This window comes from Telopea speciosissima, chromosome 1 (assembly GCF_018873765.1).
Source record: "Telopea speciosissima isolate NSW1024214 ecotype Mountain lineage chromosome 1, Tspe_v1, whole genome shotgun sequence".
NCBI lineage: Eukaryota > Viridiplantae > Streptophyta > Magnoliopsida > Proteales > Proteaceae > Telopea > Telopea speciosissima.
Window position 1 is genome coordinate 21,112,778 of NC_057916.1, and position 18,335 is coordinate 21,131,112.

Genomic DNA, 18,335 nt, shown 5'->3' on the forward strand with positions numbered 1-18,335 from the left:
GCCAATACAATACTATTATGAATCTATATGAATCGGCATAATATCGGATAGTTTTGTCCCTAGTTTTTCAAAAACAAAATATATTTTTGATAATTTTACCCTTGATCCGTACTGTTCCATTGATACACGATCGATCAAATATCAAAATCAATTATTTGCAATACCAATAGATACCAATTCAGATTGGGCGATCCGATACCAATACCTCAAACCATGTCTATATAGGTGTCATTCATATACCTTCGTATCATTTCATGAGAATAAAACTTGACATGTGAATAAGAGATGTTCGGGTCTATATGTGTTGGCAAATTATTAATCCCAACTAAATTACCATGTAATTGAATCATAACCCAACTTGAAATCAATTTTGGTAGGATTAAAATCTTCTATATTGGTTTATATAAAGTAACTGAAACCTTCGGTACATGCACGTTTCCAGTGCAAGTCATGTGCGCAGAACGGCGCCACACTTTAAGTTTACACTTTTTAAAAATAATTTTGTGGTTAGAAACTCAACACATAAGTGAGCCTTAAGGATGTGAAATATGTTGTGATCGATGGAAGACAAGAAAAATTAAATCGATAGACATCCATGGGAATGATAGAGGCGATGAGTATCCTATCAACCCCAAGTGACGAATAATCTTTGTTTACTTAGAAGAGATGATCAGTGATGTAGACGCCAGGAGGACAAGCATGTTTGTCCTCCCGAGCACGGCAGAAAGCGGAACACACGAACTCACGAACACGACCTTTACGGCTTTACTAGCCACTAGGGGTCTAGCCGTCTAGGGTAGGAAGTGGGATAGAACTCAAAACAGATGAGGGTAAAAGAGTCAAATATTAGAGAGCGGGGTTTGTTTTTATAAAGTATAATTATTAATCATCACCGTTTGTGGTTACGTTACTGTAAAGTAATACAGTATTAGTTTAGTATAAGAAAACGGTAACGCCTCGGTATGGTTTTTAATTAATTTAAAATTTTTTAAAAACAGGACTGCACATGTGTGGCTCTCACAGTTGGCAGTGATGGCATACAAGGACAAATGTCTTCACCCAGTCTCCAACTACTTTATACTCTCTCTCTCTTTCTCACAATCACTGCGATTAAGAGATAGAAAGAGAAAGAGGGGGTTAAGGTTAGGGCAGGGCAGGATCCAGTTGTTGTTTCATACTGGCATGTCTTCTTATTAGGGTTTCCTTCCTTCCTTTTCTTTCCTTGATTGTTTAAAATTTGAACTGTTTATTAATATTTCTTATTATATATATGCTTATTATTTCTCCTTCTCTGTCCGTCTGGCAAGTTCATTCGCTCTTTCTCCTCGCAGTGAGAGCTTCGATAGCAAAATAAGCTCTCTGTCTCTCTATCTCATCTCACCCAAACCATTCCAACTGTTCCCAAGTTTCAGAAGAACCAGAAGATTCAAAACCTAGATAAAGCTGTGTTAGCCTTTCAACATTCGCCTCTCTCTGTTTCTCACACTATCTTTTCCTACTTTTCTTTTTCTTTCTCTTTCTTTTGTTGGAGGGGCCCTGAGACTGCAAATCTTGCAAACTCAGCTGGTTATTATTAAACCTTCTTGACGCAGCAACCGCTATCACGCGGCACTATCAAAACCTTGTCGCTCCACTTCATCTATTTTGTGGTTCTACGCTCCTGTCTGTCCCCATCTTTCCCCAACCTTTCTCTGTCTCTGTTATTTCAAGGGATTTCGAATGGCTGAAGATTTGGATGACGGAGAGTTTTGGCTGCCTTCGCAGTTCCTCACCGATGACGATATGCTCATGGACGGCAAGGACCGGAATAGCCACATCGGCCATGGTGGAGTTAGGGTTTTCCCCTCTGAGTTCCCTTATGGGGCTTCCTCTGCTCTGAGCTCTCCTGTTGAGTCCGTGATGGGTTCCACCGAGACCGAGAGCGACGAGGATGATCTCATGTCCGGCTTGACTCTCCAGATGGCTCGCTCTATGCTCCAGGAACACGACCAGAGCACCGGCCCTGCTTTTGGTGCTGAAAACCCCAAGGTAACCTCAGTCACTTTCTTTAAGTAGACATAAAGACAATATACAGAGTTACTGCTATTTCACAATGAATCGATTGAGCTGCAGTTTTATCTTTTGAGAGCGTGGTTTCCCTCCCTTCTTCGATAGTTAAATCTGATTTAAGCTTCTTCTTTCTTTCTCTAATTTTGAAGGCATGGATTTTGTCTGGTTCGCCCCAATCAACTTTGTGCGCATTTGGGAGCTTGTCGGCAGGCAGCGCTGGCTCCAGTCGGGGAAGCCCAAACGGGCCTTCTCAGGTTTGCTCTCCGCCATCAACGCCGATGAATGGCAAAGATGATGCCTGGGATCTACTTTATGCTGCGGCGGGGCAAGTCGTGAGGATGAAGATGAACGACGAAGTTCCCAAGTGCCACCAAGGGCGAGGGCTCCTGGGTCCGCCTAGAAAACCGGCTTCAATCACTCCGCCTTTGAAAAACCCCAATGTGGCTATGTATTCGAATCAAGCCTTTACACACCAGCAGTTGCAGTCAAATCAGGTTAATCTCGTGAGTCTTGTATAGGGAAATATCCTCATCAGTTGGTTTTAGTTGCGTTCTCTCACTTTATAACTGTATGTACTGGGGCCTTTTTCTTTTTACTGCAGCATCAACAGTTGAAACAACAACAAATAATGAAGCAGCAGTGCTCCTCTGTTTGGGGAAAGCAGGGGAAGCTAGCAGGAACAGCTCAGCAGCCGCACCATCAGCAACAGGTTTCAAACAAAGCAACAAGACCTGGTGGGTTTGGCAACGGCAGATGTGGCCGTCCTCTAGATCTATCATCCTCTGCATGGCCGCCGCTGCAACAGCAACAGCAACCGCAACCTCTTCCTCATCCGCATCATCACCATAATGCGGGCTCTGGCATGAGAGCCGTTTTTCTTGGAGGTGCTGATTCGAAGAGGGAGTCCTCTGGAACTGGGGTTTTCTTGCCTCGTAGAGTTGGTAGCCCTGCAGAGTTTCGCAAGAAGCCAGGTACTTTGTTTGCTGTTAATCATGTCTTTACCATGTTTCTATTGATAATTTTTTTTTTATCGTGGTTTAGCGTAACGGGTACAAATAAAACGTAATAAGCTACAGATGAAATAAAAAGAGAAAGGGGGTTGGGTTTTTGTAAGTGGTGATTAGTCTCTTTTTTTTTTTCTTTCTAAATCTACAACGGTGTTTGTTTTGGTTTTTTCTCCTCCGGAATCTCTTGTCGACTGAATTTTTTAACGCGATCTAGTACGGCGGAAGTTGTTTCATAGCATTGGTGTCGTAGGTTTCTTCCCGTGGAATTTTTGTGTTCTGATCTGTTTCTTGTCCTTTTTGGTACAGCAGCATGTTCGACAGTTTTGGTTCCTGCAAGAGTGGTCCAGGCCTTGAACTTGAGTTTTGATGAAATGGGTTCTCAGCCTCGCTTCGCTGGAGGATTTGCTTATGATCATGGTAGGCACTTAGTCCCTCACAGCTCGTCTTTGCAAGACCCCTCAAGGGCTCATATCATGAACAGGTTTTTTTTTTCCTAATTTTATATAATTCTCTTTTAATTTTCTTGCAGGAAACAATGGAGTGTTATGTCAGCAGAAGCGGAGCCTTAGAACAGAGTCGGCGATGAACCATGAGATACGCCTTCCTCCTGAGTGGACGTATTGAATGAGACTCAGAAGCTTTGTTATTGTTCTTACTAATTCCTTACTAATAGTATTTTAGTTTTTTTTTTTTGTGTTGGAAGAAAGATTGAAGTGGGAAGTTAAAAATGAGAAAGAAGATAAGAGGAGAAATACAAAAGGAAAAGAAAAGGAAGAGGAGGGGTTTAGTGGTTCTTTGTAGGGATGATTTTATAAAAGCCGATTTTCGCAATCGATGAAGTTTTGGAAGAATGAAGAAATGTGTTTGTTTTAGTTTTAGTCTTTAGGGAGAAGATGGATCGGAAGAAGATAGAAAATAAAGTCTTTATTTGTTGAAGAGAAGAAGAAGACCAGACTGTTTTGGTATTTGTGTTTTTTTATTTTGGGGTTGGGGTTATAGCTAGCTCCAGGCTCGAAGAAGAAGAAGAAAAGAAGTTCCATAGCCTAGCCCATACCATACCCTACCCTACGATTGGGCCAGTTATAAATATAAATGTAATAAAAGGAAGGTTTTTTTGTGCGTTTTTTGATGTTGAATAAGTTTTTATTTTTAATGCTTATTTAATATTTATCTTCTTGAATCTTGAATCTTGCATATTATTTTTAATTAAGGTGTGGGGTTTTACTGCTGAGCAAGTAGTGGTATAGGTTTAGGATTGCGAAGCCAGCTTCAAGTGCGTTAGTAGGCAAATGTTTAGTCAGACGTGTTTGGTTCGAGTTATTTTCATTATTTACTTTTGTTTTAGGCAGGGGGTAGTGGGGAATAGGTGTGAGTGCGCTCTGTGGAGGTTGGAGCAATGAAGTATTTTTTGTTTACAATTTTTGTTGGGGAATGGTTAGCACCGGATTTCCCCCTTTTTTTTTTTAGGAGGGGTGGGGGAGTGTTGGGGGGTTTTGAACGTGGGGTGCCGGATTCAGCGTTAGCTGTGGTGTAGTGAGTGGCATGGTATGCACTTCCAAATGATGGGTCTTGCGTAGCCTGCCATATAACCTTTTAGTTTTTCTGTTGCTTTCTCACAAATCGTAGAGTTTATAGGGAGGCGTAGTGCCGTTGTTAACAGGCCAATTTCTCTCGTTCTTCCCTTCTTTATTATTTTGGGTCAAAATCTGAAAGAAATTATCTCTGATTTGTTTTTTTTTAACACCATTTTGGTGCCTAAATTTTCTCAATTAAAAAAAAAAAAAAAAAAAGAAAAAAGACAGAAAGATAAAGGAGGTGATGTAGCTATGGACAGCTGTTACCATGTTGTTGTACCTCCACTCTTCCTTTTTTGCGGTGTCATTAGGTGTACCAGCAGACCATAAAGTTAAACCTATTTCGTTCTCTTCAAGCTTCAAGTATTAACCAATCGATCGGCCTCCATTGATTTGAATTTTGGTCTACTTAGAATTCATTGGAAGCATCTTGAACCTCCCCTACAATTCCAGAATAATTTGGACCTATTTCGATTCTTCGAACAATGTCTTTTAGCTTCTTTCTTTTGAGACTATTCTCTAATCAACTGGTATGGAGAAACCCATCAACTAAGGGAGAGTTATGGTTAGTGGATAGGTGGACAGGAGAGAGATGTAGACATTACCTTCTGCTAGTAGCTTTGAGATGTTTTTCTTTCGTGTAATCGGGAAAAGAAAATATATAATAACCCTTGCTTTTTTTCCTTGCACTCTCTTTACTCTTTTCCTTGTGGGTCTCTTGTTGACGCAATGATTGGTGTGGCGTGGGCAATTTTGGTGGTTGGCTTGGTAATATTGCCGAACAGTTGGTGTCCAAAGTCCAAACCATTGGCGGATGCAAGGTGGGTTACCAATCAGATAGTAATTTGATAAATGATGTAATACGTGGGGAGGACCTCTAATTGGTGTAGCACATCCAAATCCAAATACCCTCTTGAGCCTTCTGAGGTCTTCTTCGAACCAAGTGGATGAAAGGGAAAACATCTCAATCCCAATCTCATCATCAAACTGAGTCAAAGAAGAAATTAGTCCACTGCACGTTACCCCGTTGCTTTCTTTCTTGTTTATGGTGACAAAGATTAGAATCCCTAAGTATCTAATTCGTCTTTTAGCGCAACTTAGCATCATAACCTGTTGACCACCATTAAAGTTGTTAAGTTGCTTACTTCTCTATCTATCTATCTATGTCTCTATTTAATTATTGAGAGAGGGTTTGTCCCAATGGCTATTCTCAAAAAGGTATCATATCATCCACAAGTATGAGAACGAGAATAATAATAATAAAATGAAAATTACAGTTTTTTTCTTATTTTTATTTGGGAGTTTAAAGGTAGGTCTCCTAACATTGCGATTCCCAATTTCTTGAGGGGCATACTGTGTTGTATGGCTGATTTTAAAAACAGATTTCGTAACACAAAATTGAATTTTCAAATTAAATTCTACAATAGTGCAGCCTTAATGAATTTTCTACAACTCAAGACCGTGTTAGACCTGAACCGTTGAGGGTCTCTATCCTCAGTCAGATTTTTCTCATTACCTACTCTAAGCCTCTACACACAAACCAAACCAAACCAAACTGATGTAGTTGTTCATATCTCCACCTTGTGCCATATATCTGTAACCTTTGGAATTATGGTAACTTGGTGGAATTAGGTATCTACCAAAATCTCAAAATTACATGTGGTCCTCATCCTATGAATGATAAGAGTTGCAAGAGAGAACAAGAAATTGAAAGACACTTCTTGTTTTTAACTTATGGCATGAACTATGGAAGATTTCTGAATTTTATTTTTTTATTTTTTAATGGTGTAGGAAATTTTCAAAGTTTGGTGAACAAACTACTTTCTCTGATTTTCTTCAATCATATATGAGAATAAACATTAGTCAGCGGAGGAGATGTCCTACACAAGGTTCTACTTCACTTATTGAGACCATGTGAGGAGAGGACTGACCTGCCATTCTAACTGTGAGGGCAGTTAGGGTATCCTTTTCTCCTCTGGTCATGGTTCTTAGTTCCTTTTTCTCCCTTAGTCTTGCTCTTAGTCTTAACTAATGTGGTAAAACTTTGTCCAAAAGCAATAATTTGTAAAGTGGAGCACCCTCAGTAAACCTACTAAATAAGGTGGATTAAGATTAAGAATAATGAGAGGTCTCAACAAATCAATGTTGGTCAAACTCTGCTGGTCAATCAAGCAAGATTCTTCTCCTTTTAGTAATTACATGAGAACTAAGTATTTAAAGAAGAATGGATCCCTTAAAAATGCTCATATTTCTTCTACTAATTGGCCTAAAATTTTTTAAAAATGGCTGATGTTCTTTGTGCCACAGCACAGCCTACACCCAGACACATGAGCTGAGTACTCCTGCCATTCAGGGGGGCAGGGTGGCCATTTTCGCCCACCCCCATATGTCTAGTCGTAGCCTGCACCCCCGACACAGAAAACATTTGGCTTGACAAAAATATGGAACCAAGTGTCAGTTGAACAAAAATGGATATTTGGTAATGTTAAGAGCATTGACTAAATTACATGGTGGAAATTTAGGCTGTGTTTGGTATGCATTTTTGGAATGCGTTCTAGATTTCTAGATCGATTTCACTTTTTTGGACAAGAAAAACAACTATTTTTATCATTCGAGAATGCGAAATAGACCTAGAATGCATTCCAAACATAGTCTTAGGTTAAAATCACCATATACAATAATCATATGGTGGGCAGGTCTTGTTCTGGTCTTTTATCAGATTTGGGCAGAAAGCAATTTTAGAAGATTTGAAGCCTCTAACAAGTCAAACTTCTTTTAATGAATTCAATGGTTCCTGGATTTGTACAAGATCTTTATATATTTCATGCCTTTGGAATTGATCCAAAACCTCATAATGTTGGATGGATTTTAGAAGTGTTTTGGTTCAAGCCAATGAGTAAAATTGAATACAATTAAATGTTGATGGTTGTTCACTTAATAACCCAGGAAGAGTTGGTGTTGGGTATGTATTTCGTAATTCTGAGGGTGTTCCAATTTGGTGTTTCTCCTAATATATTCATGTCCAATCAAAATTTTTTTTTTTTTGAATTTTTTATGGTTAGAACAAGGGTTATTAAACAACTTTGAATTAAATCAGATTCTTCTTTTCTTGTTTTAGCTATTCTATCTTCAAAAATCCCTTGGGTGTTTTTTGCATGATGGGCTGTTATACAAATTTATTTAATCAATTGATAGGAAGTTTGCTCATCAGTTTTAGCAGGGGAATGTGATTGTTGATCTACATCTTCCTTTGAGATTGGAATCCAGATTTTGTAGGCTATGAGCTCACAAGGAACATGCTTGGAAAAACAAGATTTAGGTTTAATTAACTTGTCGCTTTCTTATTTTTTTTCTTCTATGTCGGTATGTTTTTCTTGTTGATGGCAATGCAGTTGGTGAGACATCTATCTCAGTGTTTTGTATGGTATTAAATGGATTTTTAAAGGAAAAATAACCACAAGGTTTGAACCATTGATCTACCTGATGTAGCGTTTTGTAAAGCAAAAGATGTCAGAAATGTTTAATTCCACCTTGCTTATGGAAGAGAGGAATGTATAGTTCACATAAAATTAAAAACTACAAGGGTAGTGTTCTTTGGAAGAAAGGCTCCCTATGCTCTCTTGTTTCGAGGGGCGGGGGTGCGGGTTTATTTTCACACATGCATGCACTGAGCCAAATTGGGTTGAGACTAGGCCTTGTTGTGTGTGAAAGTCTTTTTTTTTTTGCTTTGGACCAGACTTGAATATGGTTTTTCTTTTGCCGACATCATATATAGATTTTCTGATGTCATTGGTTTGCCATTGGGGCTCGACCAAAGAGTGCTCAAAGTCGGGGTTTGTGAACAACCTTACCGGTGTACACTACTCTCTATCCGATGTTTGAATGTGGTTTTTTCGACGTCGGATGAGCATTGTCTGATGCATCATCGATGTCGGTGATCTTTCATTGCCTGCCATCCAGAAAGCTTTGGACGTTGGTAATTAACAACTAGTTTTTTGTATCTTCTCTTAGAGTGACACATCTTTTTTGGACATCTTTGTACCGATGTTTCCAAGGGACATCTCTCCTCTATAAATAGTGAAGTCTTAAACACACTAGAAATGAATTCTAAAGTGTTCTATAAACTCTCTCATATTCTTTGTTTTCTCTCTCTTATTTTGGCCAATTGTTTACTATTTTGAGAGTTGTTGTTGTTCCATTGCTTTTAGTTGATTGAGCATAACGTCATAACCTAAGTGTTCCGATGTGGTCCAGTAAGTGAGTGCAACAATTATTGGAAGACCTAAGGAGTTGTTTCATCTTGGAGGTCGATTTGCTAGAACCCATATTGCGCCATAGGGGGCGGCGACTTTAAGCTTAAGGAGATTGATTGGTAGTACGACTCAACTTCACCAAGTTTTCTTGTTTCAAACTCTCCTACTGTATGTAATTGCGTCACCAAAAGTTAAACGAGTGAGATAAGTTTTATATTCTCAATTTATTTTCAAAATGCTCTTTTAATAATAATATTAAAAAAAATCATCCATAATGTTACAACTTGTCAACAAAATTTGAACATTAACTATACTTCCACATGACAAATATTTAGGGTGATATAGACAACATACCACAAGGAAGACATTCTGTAAATACTAACTTTTCTTGTCTAGTGAGCTTATTTGTCATTTTGGACTTAACCTGAATTAGCATAAAAGTTAAAATTTTGATTTATTAGTAATTTAGCCCACCTTAAAAAAGAAATAAAAAAATAATAATTCAAAAGGAATACATAATAAAAGGTCATCAAATTTGGAGGTCACTACATCTATCCAATTACCCAAATCAACAATGCAAGTGGCAGATGAAAGCAGCCAAACAAAGATACTCTCTTCGTTCACACACAAAAAAAAATAAAAAAAATAAAATTTTTTTTTGGTCCTTTGGATGACAAACAAATTCCATAATTATATACAAGTGGTAGTAATTATAATGGTAATAATATTGCTTCAAAATGAAATTAAAATGATAAAGATGGTGATAATGCTGATGTTATAAACAAGAGGTGATGGAGCTAATTAAATGTTTCACTTGCGTTTGGAGCGTGAAGTTAGGTGATGATTAAGAGAATCTTAACCCTTAGGACTTTTATCAAAATTTGGGAGATAGTAGTGATAATTTGGCGTTTTGGATAGGATCCAATGATTAATGATTACCCATAAAAGGAGGAAAAAATTAAGAAGAAGCTAATTAAGAATCCAATGGAGAGGTTTAAGGTAATACTTACGCAAGAAAGGAGCGAAGCGACTGCTTTTTACTTCTAATAGCCTAAAACACAAGCTCCATTTTGCTATGACCAGACGTAGCTAATGCCTATCAAGTGCTTGATTATAATAACCTAAAGCTTCGTAAAGCAGCAAAAATTAATTAATAAGTATGACAAAAATATGTGGATATAGGTAGCTTTTGTCTTTGGGTATGCGGATTTCTATCATATCAAGGTAGATTGAGCTATTCAAATTTCAAACCATTTAACAGGTAGGTCCTTCTTTGAATTGTCAAGTTATTTTGGCTCATCATATATTGAACTTTTTCAATTTTAATTATTCTACTCTTTTGTGAAATTAAAAAATTTTAAAAAATATTTATTGGGAAAAAGAACACTACTTAAGTCGTGAGGCCCCAATAGCTTAACATAGGAGCGGCTAAAATTACTGCCCCACCCTCCATGAAATCAAATATTCCATCCATGTTGATGTTGTTGCATGAGCTCTCATTGGTCCGTGCGCTGATCCTGAGACTATACAACCCGACAAAGATCTCTTGCCCTTATTTATTTTAGCACACGAGTATTGAATTATATGGATCAAGACCAGTGAAACAACCCATCATTACTAGGGATTTAGTAATCAGTATCGATTTGGATCGATCCGTTTCAATCTAGATCAGACAAATTTACCCTTGGTATGAGATTGGCTAGGAATCGATATTGGTCTGACTGATCAGATACCTATTCCTCAAACCATGTTCTCCACAGCCTTAGAAAGAATCACTTTTCTTTAAAGGAGCAAAAAACATTTATAAAAATTTGGTTTCTATGTGCAACTCGGATCAACCCACAAAAAATTCATGCTCAAATTATAAACCACATTGGGTCTGGCCTTGACTTAGGCTTGAGCATTTCAAAATTTAATTATTAAGTTCCAACATATTTTTTTTGGGAGCTAGATTGGGCTCACTAGGAACAGACTCACGAAAGGGCCACGAATAAGCCCACAAGGAGCCAGGAGGGGTTTCAAGGAGAGGCCATACTTAAGAAAATAGAGAGGGCATGACATACAACATGCGATAGGGGAGGGATGTCTCGAACTCGAAACGTGTACCTCAGGCACATACTTAGTTTGGTTTGGTTTATTAGGACCAAGAAATTGGTGGTCGTAACTCATAACTTAATTTAGGAGACATGAATTGAATGGAACAAGGGGGGATTATGCAAATGAACATTCTTTTAAGAAACTCCCACTTGCGATTCATCTCAAGTTGGTGTCATGGCATCTTTGTACTATGCTTTTGCAAAGGCCACACAAGTTGCATTTTGTCCTTACATTGGGGTTAGGGCTTGCGAGTGGGTTTTGAGCAATATTAGGTCACTTTACTATACTTTTGAAGAGGCCACACAAGTTGCATTTTGTTATTTCATCGGGGTTAGGACTTAGGAGTGGGTTTTGAACAATATTAATTAGGTCACTTTTTGTCTTTGCTACAATGTCTAATGCTCATTCATTTTGATTGAGAGTTTGGGGAGAAAAAAAGCCATTTTCTATTATCTGACCAAAATTTGATATTCTGAAATTGAAAAAATTGGAGGGAGGATCAACTTTGAGCCTTTGAAGTGGGTTCCAAATTTGATTTTTATTTGCTTTCACATTTCATAAACTAAAATCCATCGTGGAATCTCGTTAAGAGTTTAAGCATATATGGATGGACCGAGTTTTCTTTCATCCAAAGTGAGGAAGAATCTATTTAGTCAAATTTGCTTGGTCAGTTGGTCGGTAACTTGCCAATAGAATACATGCCCGTAGGAGATCAAGGGATCGATTCTCCTATTTCATATTTATGACATAAAGCATTCCTTCCCTCCCCCCTCTCCCTTGTATTGGTTTAAAAAATCTTTTGTAGCATAGTTATTTTATTTAACTATAAACAAAATAAGAGATACAATACACTCTTTGTGATTTAATTCTCAAACCTAAACTCCCTCCTACATCATTCTCTCTTCACTTCCTTAAAAGACTCTCTACTCTCTTGGGAGACTTCTTCTTTTTTCATTCTTTTGAAAGATTCCATTCCATTAGAAAACTACACCAACTTTCATTCTCTTGAAAACCTCTTTCAATTCACCATTAGAAGACCCTAATAGACAATCCAACTAGACACATTCAACAAATTTACATAAAAGACAAACCCTACAATCTTTCCATTTACTTTTATCACAACCATCTTAAAGTGTTATTGAAAAACCTGAACTCATATCCGAAGGTCGGATAAAAAACACAAATCCAAACAGATTTCAATATTATAAAAAGCTGGATTCACTGATTCATTCAGCAATCCGGATTACATAAATAATTTTAATCACCACCACCCACCAACCTCCCTCCCCCACCCCACCCCACCCCACCCCAACCCAACCCAACCCAACCCAACCCAAACAAAAGATTACATAAATAGTTAACCCAAAAGTGATTTTAGGCCTATTCCAAATTTGGATTGGTTCCATCTATGTCGACTTGGTGTTTATGGCAGTATATCTATCACAAAAGAGTAGGCAAGTTACAATTTACAATAGTTGATTATATTCCTTTTGGTTGCAAAGGGGAATTAAAGGGAAGAGAAGTGAAATTTTCATATTTAAAAAAGGAACTTTTTAAATCATTACCCCATGTGACACCATGTGTCAATATATCTAACTCCAAATCATTTCATATTTGGTCATTAAATTTCACTTTACTTTGCATCCATTTCTTTTTGGTTTAAAATGTAAAATAAATATTACATGTAAAATGTATCTTTACTAGATATGATAAGAAATTTAAGTAGTTTATGCAATCACATGGGGTAATGATTACAAAAGTTTTTTTTTTAGGTTTGAAAAATTTCCCTTCCATTCCTTTCCCTTTAATTCCCCTTGCAACCAAACGGAGCCGAGGTATTATAGAATCGCCATTAAGAATTTCCTTTTGTTTAGGTATGAAACTAAACTAAACTAAACTACAACAAAGTCAGTACATAATCGATCACTCTCGGAGGGAAGCTATCCACTCATAACCGAATACAAAAGCAGTGACCATATGCATGCACTAAATTAACAATAATGCTGACTGATAATCCCTAAAAGGGGAAAAGAAATATATAAATAAACTCAAAAATATTCAATTTCTTTTCATTATAGTGACAAGAGAATCTCTTCAATCACTTATTAGGTGAAGAAAAACTGAATCCAAATTCGAATAAAAAAAGTTTAAATCGATGAGTTTTGACATTCTCTTTTGCTTGTACGACAACCCTACGTTTAGAGGATCCATATTTTTTCCTTTGACACCACCCATTTTGTTTCACCACTTGTGTTATTTTGATGCTTTCTCAATACATTTCCATCTGTCCTAAATAATAGAAGAAAAAGTCAAAAACAATATTCATATCCCTTTAGAATCGAAATCCTCTACTTCCACCTACCTGGTACTGTCGTGTGTGTCACACACACAAGCAATGCAGAAAATACCACCTTACCCCTGCCTCATAGCTCCATATTTTGCCATGAGATCAGGGAGGGTGGTCTACGATCAGAAGATCATTTGGGTCTACGCCATTTACTCAGGTCAAGTGTCCCCCGTGATAGGAGCACCAGAGCCTGGTATAGCACAGACAGAGGTGATTGTTTCATCCATTTATCGAATTGATCCCACAAAATCGGGATAGGGATGTGGAACCGAAAAAAAGGAATTTTTGTAGTAAAAAAAAATTGCTGCTTTATTTATATTTATTTTTAGACAAAAAATATATATTTTTTTTTCCTTCACCCTTTGCTTTGAAAGAACAGATTCAAAAAAAAAAAAAAAAAATGATTCAACCTCAGACCATTTGAATGTAGCGGACAAGTAATCGTCAATACACTCATATCGGTGATGTTATTGTTGCTATAACCAAAGAACACGTTAAATATAGCAATGCCAAAATATGGAGCTATATTGGCTTAATTTTATTGAATGTCTATGGCTGAATATATATACAAGTTACAAAAATCAATTAAAATAAATTATTTCTTAACTTACTGCTATGATTGAGATTGTACACATATACATGATAAATACAGATACAAAGAGATAAGGATGAAAGATGACATACATGGCCATGCTAAACATGTGCTTAACCCAAAAGTGATTTTAGGCCTATTCCAATTTTGGATTGATTCCATCTACGTCGACTTGGTCTTTATGGCAGCATATCCATCCATCACAAAAGGGTAGGCAAGTTACAACTTACAAAAGTAGATTATATTCCTTTAGGTATTACAAAATCGCCATTGAGAATTTCCCTTTTGTTTAGGTATGAAACTAAACTAAATTAAACTACAAGAAGTCAATACAGAATCGATCGGTCTCGGAGAGAAGCTATCCACTCATAACCGAATACAAAAGCAGTGACCACATGCATGCACTAAATTAACAATAATGCTGATTAATAATCCCTAAAAGGGGAAAAAAGAAATAAATAAATAAACTCAAAATATTCAATTTCTTTTCATCTTAGTGACGAAAGAATCTCTTCGATCAATCACCTATTAGATGAAGAAAAACATTTTATTCAAATTCGAATAAAAAGAGTTTAAACCAACGAGTTTTTTGACATTCTCTTTTGCTTGTACGAGAACCCTACGTTTAGAGGATTCATATTTTTTCCTTTGACACCACCCATTTTGTTTCCCCACTTGTCTTATTTTGATGCTTTATCAATACCTTTCCTTCTGTCCTAAATAATAGAAGGAAAAGTCAAAAACAATATTCATATTCCTTTAGAATCGAAATCCTCTTACTTCCGCCTGCCCGGTATTTTCGTGCACCCCACACACAAGCAACGCAGAGGTAGGGGTAAGGCGAAACTTTCTGCCTTGCTTGTGTGTGAGGCACATATGGCAGTACCGGGCAGGCAGAAGTAGAGGATCAGGACTCGGGCCTGAGTTTAAATGGCCCAGCCCAAGGTCCTTATTATTTTTCCTTGTAAACAATAACAACGTATGTGAGAGGGACCTTGCATGAGAATGTATATAGTTTCAATGTGCCTCGTTAAGTTTTTATAACAAGGAATAATTGGCACCAAAACTGTGTTGAACTTTTATCTTTGCAAGTTTCAATCGAACATACCTCTATGCAAAAACATACAACTTTAGAGAAATTCACACAGTAAATTTTGGAAAAAATTTGCCATTGGAAAATAGGGTCTTGCTAATGTAGATCCATTAGGGTGTCAATGGGCTGGGCTGGACCAGGTTTTTTAAACCCCTGCCCAAGCCCAGTCCAGCCTTATGTCGGGCTGGGATATCTCAACCCAGGGTTAGCTAGTCTTGTTGAGTTCATCCCAACCCAGTTCGGCCCTAGTTGACCCTGATTGGATTGGGTTGAGCCGGGTAAGCCCTAATTGAGCTTTTCAGCCCCTAATTTTTACCATTTCAGTGCCGGACTGACCGTGATTGACCCCAATTGCCCATGTTTTTTTGCCATTAAAGTCCTTAAATGCACTTAAAATAGGAGACACATGAAAAGTTTTTAGAATAGCTTGGCTTTTTCTACCCTAAGATAGGAAGTAAAAAAAATAGAAAAAGGAATGAATCAATGAAAGAGGAAGCTCGTTCACATACTACAAAGGGTAGGGTAGGGATAGGGTTGGATTGGATTGGGCTGGGCCGGGCTAGGCTCAAGACCTAAGCCTAGGTCTGGCCCAGCATCGGGACTTAAAATCTTAGTCCAGGCCCGCCCTGTGGGGTGAAAGTTCAGCCCAGGCCTGTTCGGGCTCAGGGTGGACTTGGGGGGCCTAATTGGGTTGGGCCGGGTCAAATCAACACCCCAATCACCGATGGTCGCACACAAGGCCCAAGGCATGAGAAACAAGAACAAAAAAACAAAACAAAACAAAAAAATGCATCGATTTGTAGTCCTTAAATTCGAAAACCTAGTTGTGTCATTTTGGTGTTCATGGAAATTGTGTTAACAGGGTCATGATAGACCGTATAGTGAAGGAGGGTGCAAACATGGCCCACCTAGACCATGACCTACCTGCCCTACGATCAGAACAAGAGAGTCAACTATCCAGGTGGCCTGTAGGTGTTTATATTAGGTCACCTGCCTAGTTTGACCTATATTTATTTATATATCAAGTGGGTTAGGATTCCCCTCTTTTTTTCTTTTTCTTTTTTTGGTGAAAAGGATTCCCATTATCGTGACAAGTTTTGAGTTCAATTTTACTTTTGCTACGGCTTGAATTGGTATGATTTTTCATTTTCACGGGGTGAATTTAACTTAAAAATTTGTTTGGCTTGATTTTTGTATATTTTTTGTTGAAATAAAAATCAGATAGATGGTTTCGAAAAAATTATTGAAAAATATGATCCTGTTAAGAAACAGCGTTACATGAGCAGAAGCAGTATCAAATGGAACCTTATTAAACACCCCAATATCTGAAATCCCAATCCTTCAAGTGAAACAAAAACGGAAGTAACAGCTACAATAGTCCACACGAAATAGATCTCCAACTCAACTCACGAAGATCTAAAATCCCAATTTACCCTGCTTTGCATAATGGGTTGGACTCATCTTTTGGCAGGAAGCAACTTGTTCATGCAAGTCTTAATCCTCTTAGAAAGAATCCAATTTTATTACCCAAAAAAAAAAGAATCCAATTCTTTGGCGAAAGCCTATTGGGTCTGCTTTTTTTTATTACGAGGGGTATCCACACACATTGGCCTGACTAATTCCTTTAGCAACAGGGCGGCCACCACGTCTACTGTCGGCCACAAACCTCCGTCACAACGGCCAACTGGCTTGAGACTAATTGATGGCTGGCCCAAGGTGAGGGCAGTGTTTAATTGGGTGGGATACTAGATGGTCTTGATGTTTTCCTTATTGGGGTATTATGAAGATATGGAGGGGTGAGTTGGATCTTCTGTTCAAGGAAAAGGTCTGTTCATTCAACAATTCCTTAATCTGGCAATTCCAGACCTGGTTTCAGACCTTGAAGCTCTCCAATGGTGGGAAGGAGGGAAGGAGATGAACCGAGAGAGAGGGAGAGGGAAAGTCGAGGTTCTGCGTTTTGGGTTTAGAATCTTATCGGGTTGAGATTGATCCGGAAGCCAAATCGCGAGTTGGGCTTCATGAAATGGAGCAATTCAATCTCCACCACAGGATCTTTTCATGCCATGTGTCGCACAGAGAATGTGGTATTGCCACGAATTGCCAAATTAAAGAATTGGAGAGGATGTTTATCCTGTATGATCTAGTGTAACTATTAAGCTCCTGTCCCCTAATTTCGACACTTCATTATTATTAAAAAATTAATACACCTTGAACATGAATTTTTTTTTTTTAATTTTAAATTTTTTATGGGAGAGCATTCTCTGCGGGGGAGCACAGGGGCATGCATGCACGGCAACCAATGAGAGTGTACACACTGCCATATCGGGGGCAGAATTTCTATTTTCATGGGGGGTGGCTCAGTTATTTCGCCCCCACTATGTCTGGGTGCGGCTTGAGCCCCCCATAGAGAATATTGTTTCATTTTTTTATAGTTTTATTATAATTAAGGGAGAAAGAATGTCACCCGGTCGTGCCAAACACGTCACCCTTGCGCCTTGACGGAGGGGTGCACAAAATGACCGTCGCACCCCTGATCATTTATGAGGTTCTAGGGGGTGCGACAGCCATTTCACGTGCCCCTATGTCAGGGTGCAAGGGCGGTGCGACCATGTGGCATTCTCTTACCCTATAATTAAATTCAATCACTATGATTTTTTAACACTAGAATTTACTAATTTCCCATTTATATTATGCTTATTACGTTCTGTTAATGTGTTTATTTCTATTTGAGGCTTTTTTCTGATAAAATTGTCTTACAAGTTACTGTTTTGATTTTTCACGTGGTGCACATATGTTCGTATTTTTTGCTTACAGGACAACCGTATTAAACACTATATCATTGTTGTACAAGTTTATTGCGCTGAATTTTTGATAAATATTAGGGAAAGAGAACACCTCCCGGTTGTGTAGCACACGCCGCCCTTATGCCCAAACATATGGGCATACGAAATGATCGCCACATCCCTTTGGAAAGACCGCTACATCCTTGGTCATTTCCATCTTTTCAAGGGATGTAACGATCATTAGACGCATCCTTGTGCCTAATCACAAGGCGGCGTGTGCTGCGCGATCGGGAGGCCTTCTTTCTCCCTAAATATTATTACCGTCTCTAGTCTAGTCCATTTAATTGGTGTAGGCGCGTAGCTATCTGTAGCGGTTTTATTTCCGTTCCTGAACTTGGAAGGACACGCTTTGGTTGCTGGGAGCTAAAGCTCCAGACGGCCATCCTCCGAAGTCCAAACTCCGAAGTCGAGTAGAGTTTTCAATTTTCAGGCGATTAGTACTGACTGTTCTCTTGTTCGAAGAAGTCCGGGGACTCCTAA

At 38.3% G+C, this 18,335-nt stretch overlaps 1 protein-coding gene across 2 annotated transcripts; it reads left to right on the plus strand.

The window, feature by feature from the left end:
* The first annotated feature begins 1,441 nt into the window (after window positions 1–1,441).
* On the plus strand, window positions 1,442–3,681 carry LOC122648963. Of its 2 annotated transcripts, none has more exons than XM_043842295.1 (5): window positions 1,442–2,028; window positions 2,199–2,543; window positions 2,651–3,020; window positions 3,366–3,477; window positions 3,586–3,681. In XM_043842295.1, the coding sequence occupies exons 1-5, from the start codon at window positions 1,720–1,722 to the stop codon at window positions 3,623–3,625; spliced, it is 1,176 nt and encodes a 391-aa protein (XP_043698230.1). In that variant the 5' UTR covers window positions 1,442–1,719; the 3' UTR covers window positions 3,626–3,681. The 2 variants fall into 2 exon arrangements, with proteins under 2 accessions (XP_043698230.1, XP_043698229.1); XM_043842294.1 differs by having other exon boundaries at window positions 3,366–3,473.
* Window positions 3,682–18,335: the final 14,654 nt, after the last annotated feature.